This window comes from Danio rerio, chromosome 7 (genome assembly GCF_049306965.1).
Source record: "Danio rerio strain Tuebingen ecotype United States chromosome 7, GRCz12tu, whole genome shotgun sequence".
Lineage (NCBI taxonomy): Eukaryota > Metazoa > Chordata > Actinopteri > Cypriniformes > Danionidae > Danio > Danio rerio.
This window is the reverse complement of record NC_133182.1, coordinates 6,020,001-6,025,507: the sequence shown is the minus strand read 5'-3', so window position 1 is coordinate 6,025,507 and position 5,507 is coordinate 6,020,001. Positions and strand designations below refer to the sequence as shown.

The 5,507-nt window shown below is 36.3% G+C and overlaps 1 protein-coding gene across 7 annotated transcripts in view; it reads left to right on the top strand.

Annotated features, from left to right (window-relative positions):
* The first annotated feature begins 558 nt into the window (after positions 1–558).
* Positions 559–5,507, top strand: part of LOC108190752 (Fc receptor-like protein 5) — a 36,558-nt gene continuing 31,609 nt past the window's right edge. For 4 of the 7 annotated variants that reach the window (XM_073907941.1, XM_073907940.1, XM_073907939.1 and 1 more), the window contains exons 1-2: positions 559–681; positions 5,461–5,507. The exon at positions 5,461–5,507 is cut by the window's right edge and continues 13 nt beyond it. In XM_073907941.1, coding sequence (XP_073764042.1) covers positions 651–681; positions 5,461–5,507 — 78 coding nt within the window. In that variant the 5' untranslated portion in view covers positions 559–650. Of the gene's footprint in view, positions 682–2,534; positions 2,591–5,460 lie in introns of those variants that run through there. The other 3 variants (XR_012383003.1, XM_068222814.2, XM_073907938.1) reach the window with 1 other exon arrangement.

Below are 5,507 nucleotides of genomic sequence, written 5' to 3'. Positions count from 1 at the left end.
TCTTTGATTTTTTTTTTTTGTTTACGTATATTTTTATCAAACGAAAAATGCAATGAATAGTTTATTTTGGTTTTCATTTTATTAGAATTAATAGGCCTATAATTAATAAGCAACACAACTCCTATATATCTTTGGCTCCAGTTGCGTTTTTACAGATATCCTACCAATAGACTTTTTTGCCTCAAAGACATTGATGCCTGTAAAATTCAGTGGTGTATTTTGACAGATTTCGCAAAGGCTTCAGCTATTTTACCTGTCAGCTGCACCAGCCTCAGTTTTGCGACTTGACTTGTGTTGCGGCTCGATGTTACTGAGCATACGAGCCCCAACCCCAGGCCTGGCTACAGGGTGGGGCCCAGCTGTGCCATAGCGGGCAATGTCACGGTCCTCAATATCAATAAGTTCATAAGGGGTTTTTGAACCGCACTTAGTCTGACCTGTCACCTAAGACCTTGAGACACCCTACCAGGGGCATTAACCCCCGACTACTTGGCTCTTAGGATCACTCAGGCACTCATATCCCTCCACCATCCTCAGAGTTTTGTCTCCTCCTCCTACTTCTCTTCAAAGTGTGAAACGACTGTTTAAACACAGGAAGTGTCTGTCTGAAAACACTTAACACTGTTAATGCAGTCTATTAGTGCGACAGGATGGGCTCCAGTGCACTGCCTCTCATCATCTGTGAGTTTTTTATTATTATACACACTGTTATTTTCTGGTTTTAATTGAATTGTATTCACTTGAAGATAAAATAGCATTTGTCTGTGTGTAGAAGAGTGGTTAAATCTTTATTGTTCAAATTTAGTGTATGTATGTGTTAGAACTTGTGCTGAATGAGAAAGATTAAAGACGTGTGCGTGTGTGCTTGATCTTATGCCAGTAATCAGGTGTAATTGTGTTGATATGTGTTGATGTTGTATATGGGCTTGAATCATTGAATGAACTTTCCATCAGAGAAAGAGATTTGCAGAGATTTTGAGTCACTGATATATATAAACAGAATTATTATTACAGTATTAATTATCTTTTTATTTTTAATTAAGTTACGAGAAGTGGTTGTCCATTTATAAAGTGGCTCTAAAACCTATTTGGACACTTGAATGGAATTTAAATGAGTACATTTCATTTAATAGTGTGCCAGACCAAGCGATATCTGCCAACAAGTTGTTCTTGTGCTTTTCTCAGAACTAAGTTCTCCTTTCACACATATTTGAATGTCTCTGCATTTATTTTCGAAGCTGCATGCAGTCATTTATCCTCGTGTTCACACAGAGGCATCTTCACACATTTTGTATTTGAGTGCTCAGTAGATTCAGAAAAAAGCTCCACCAATGAACCAAACTCTAGCAGCATTACTTTTAAGGTCCAGTGAGAGTCTGAACAGCAGAAACACTGAGGACACTTGCAACTTATCTGTGTCTGCTTTACCTGCAGGATGATCTCAAGGGGAAACATAATTATATTACAAATTGTCAGTTTAGTAGCTAATTTGTAGGTTCAGTCATGAAAATGTACAATTTTAAAAAGAAGGCGTGGCAAATAAACCCCACCCTATACCCAGCTCTCAGTGGAGCATGAGCAAATCATACTAAACTGTAAGAATGAAATCAAAAAGTTACGAATTGGCATGAGATTCTGTTTTACTTTTGCTTTACTGCAGCTGAACTGGATTTGCTCAATTTTAATTACATGAAAACCCTAAATGTCTAAATCAGGGGTCACCAAACTTGTTCCTGGAGGGCTGGTGTCCAGCAGATTTTAGCTCCAACCGTAATCTAACACACCTGAACAAGCTAATCTTAGTCTTACTTGGTATACTTGAAACATCCAGGCAGGTGTGTTGAGACAAGTGTGAGCTAAACCCTGCAGGGACACCAGCCCTCCAGGACCGAGATTGGTGACCCCTGCTCTAAAAAATGTTTGCAGCCTCTGCAGTGTTAGGCTGATGATGCCAACACCAAACAGGAAGTGAGGCTGTGTGTATGTGAAGCTCTTTGGCCTATTTTGGTTTAGAGCACTGTAGCTTGTTTTATTCTTGTGAAGCTTTACATAAATTCTCAGTTATTGCATTGATTGATTAGAATAATTTGTGTTGTGGCATCAAATGTTTTGGCATATGTTATGAACAGGACGATTAATTTCCAGTGTGTAGCTCTCATCTTTAATCAGTGACAATATAACATGAAGCCATATCGCATTTAATGTTTTTGAGTTACACTATTTGTAATGTAAATCTTGGTTTTTATCTTTGGCTGAATTATAGTGTCTACCAATAGGCGGCGTGGTGGCTCAGTGGTTAGCACTGTCACCTTACAGCAAAAAGGTCGCTGGTGTGACGGATAGAGGGATATTATTTTATATAATGTGATTAAAAAAAAAGTTACCCCCCCTCTCACCCTTTACCTCATTTTTTTGTTTTATTCCTGTTCTAGTTCTTATGAGTAAATGAAATGATTCATGTAGTTCACCACCACACCTGTAGAGGGCAGTGTGGCGCGTTAGTGGGTTACCTAGGAGACCGGCAGCTCGAGGTCATATTAAACTGCACTCGAGCAATGCTATAACGTGTCTGTCTCCTTATCATTCACAGGTATGGATAAACACTCATTTAAAGTGGTTTGTGTGAAATATTTATCATCTTTACTCTAAAAATGTTAAGAAAATATGTTAGAAGGTGTTAGTTCTAGGAATTGATTCGTTTTTGGTTTAATTAGATCGTAAACATTATAGCCACTCGTAGTTAGCAAAAGCAGCCGAAGCTAATGATGAGTTAATGGTTAACTCAAATGATGTGAACGGAGCATGTAGTGATGTATGCATTCAGAAATATGCATTAGATCCTTTTCTAAACGCTTTAATGTTAAATAATTGTTGTAATTGTTACATTTGTTATGAATGTCAGCCAGATTAGGTTAATATGGGGCATATTTTTATATTGATTCTCTTCTAAAATGTTTGTGAAAGCATAACGCTGTATAGTAGTGTATAGTAACACAATAGTAATAAGTGATAGTACGAGTTTAATGTTTTAATGCTGGATTTTTGGTTTTATAACATCATAATTGGCTTTCTCAATAACTTAGGGTTATTAAATGAGTAAAAGTGAAATTTATTTAATCCTAAATTGTTGGCATTTCTCATAAATATATTAACAAGTGTTAATATAAATGCTGATGTAATGTAAATTGCAAATGTTGTGAAGGAAAATGTTACATTGAATTAATTATAATGATTAGCATCATTTTTGCATTTATACCAGTAGTTATAGATAGAGTAAGAAATGTATTATTTTAATAATTCTTGTAATATTACTTGAGTATCTCAAAGTAAGACCAAGACTGTATTCTGAGGAGTGTATTCAAATGTATTAAGTATTTTTGTTCAATGTATTAATGCCTTTTGTTCACAGAGAAAATCTAGTTACATTGAGTAATATGTGTATTGATATCCATGACACATTTGAATTTTATCTTATTGATATACGTTTGGTTTTATTCTGGAACACTATAGGATGAAGTAAATTCCCCATAGTGGATGAGTGTATGTGTGAATCTGAGAGTGAATGGGTGTTTTTCAGTACTGGGTTGCTGCTGGAAGAGCATCCACTACATAAAACATATGCTGGAATAGTTGGAGGTTCATTCCACTGTGTGTAATCTTAACCCTATTTTTAAAATGTTGGAAACCTGTAACCACTGGCTTACAGTACTTGTCTTCTCTACTATGGAAGTCTGTGGTTGATGGTTTCTAACATTTTCACAATAAGGCACAAGACATGTATGTCGCAATTTGTTGCTTTTTTCAGACCAGCGCAACCCTAATTGTCAAGTTTTGCGCCACGTTGTTTAAATAGCTAATCCATTTGGCGCCACTTTGTGGACTAATGGGTGTGCTGGTCTGAAAAGGTGGTGTGGTAATGCTCATTGTTGGTGCATTGCTATTTTAAACTGAAATAGACTGCGCCATTGACCAACTAAAAGCTGTGACTCCAAATGCTTACACATTGCTTAATACACATAGGATGTACAGCAATAAACAAATTCCTTTACATATGAAAAAAAGGACACTTAAAGGAAATGGGAGATGAGACTCTGACTGGTTTAACGCATGTTATTCTCAAAACACACCCATAACTCAATAGGAGAATAAATACAACTGTCCTTAAAACAGCAAAAGTGGATTCAGACATGCCCTTAATGCTTTTTGGGCCATGAGCTTTAGACTTTGCACCTAGATTGTTAAAATAGAGCCCAAAGTCATTTGTGTTCAACAGAACAAGGAAACTCATAAAGATTGGAAACAAATGTCCAATGAGCACATTCTCATTTTTTGAGACATTTCCCTTTAATGTCTGACTAAACACTACTTTGAATCTTTATAAAACATGTCTTTTGAAAAACTAATGTGAGATATCATCAAGTTATACTTAAAAAAAAACATGCTAGGGGTTAATACAAGCTTTTGTTCATTGCCAAAATAATTATTTATTTATTAAATTGCATATGAATGAGTGGATCCTTCACTGTTTACTTCATCGTTTTTACTGTCTGAACACATTTAGAAGCAATGACAAGACAATGAGTGATATATTTTATATAATGCTGTATTGACAAAGTAAAATTAAAGGGGGAAAGTGACATTCATCAAGAATGCAAAAAAGAAATTTTCAATGGAAAGTGTTCCATTTTTTTTTTTTTTTTTTTTTTTTTAACCTAATAGCAGTTCATATGCTGGATATGTTTAGTCATGTCTGATCAATAGGTCCCTGTAATATTGTTATGTCAACTCCAGCAAGATAATAATAAATGTAGAGTCTAAAACTGTCATGATCACCAGTGACCCAGCCCTTGCAGATTGCTAAAGAACACTCACTGTCACCCAAACTAAACATCTGTCCCTGAACTGAAACTACAAATCCCAGAAGTCATTGCACCAATCTACTCCTGCCACAGCTGACAATAATCTAGACACTCACAGTTGAAGCCCATCATTATTTCATTACCTGGACTATTTATGCACACATTTTCACACATACATGCTGAGCATTGTTAGCTGTGAACAGTTCAAAGTGGTTTCCTTGTCTTGCCTTATGTGTTTTGTTTATGTTGCCTTGCTTGCTTGTCTTGACCATCCATTCCTGTTTTGACCTTAGCCTGCCTGACGATTCTTTAATAAGCTGCATGTGGATCATCACCTCTATTGGCAGAGCCTGCTCATTACAAGAGCATATTTCCAGTCCTGTTTGATCCTCTATGAGTGAAACTGTTTCTCTGTTGTCTGAACAGCAGTGAATCAATCAGGGAATCAACTTCCTCCCTGTGACATTATCGTGTGTGATGAAGTTAAACAATGAATCTTCAGTGTCGTGAAATCTGTGAAACACACAAACCCTTTCAGTTGACAGACCGTATGTTAAATGACTGAAAATGCTGTACTGTATATCTATTTGTCTGTTTTAAGGTCTGATGCTTTTTCTCCATTCTGGACTCCCTGAAGTTGCTGCTGAT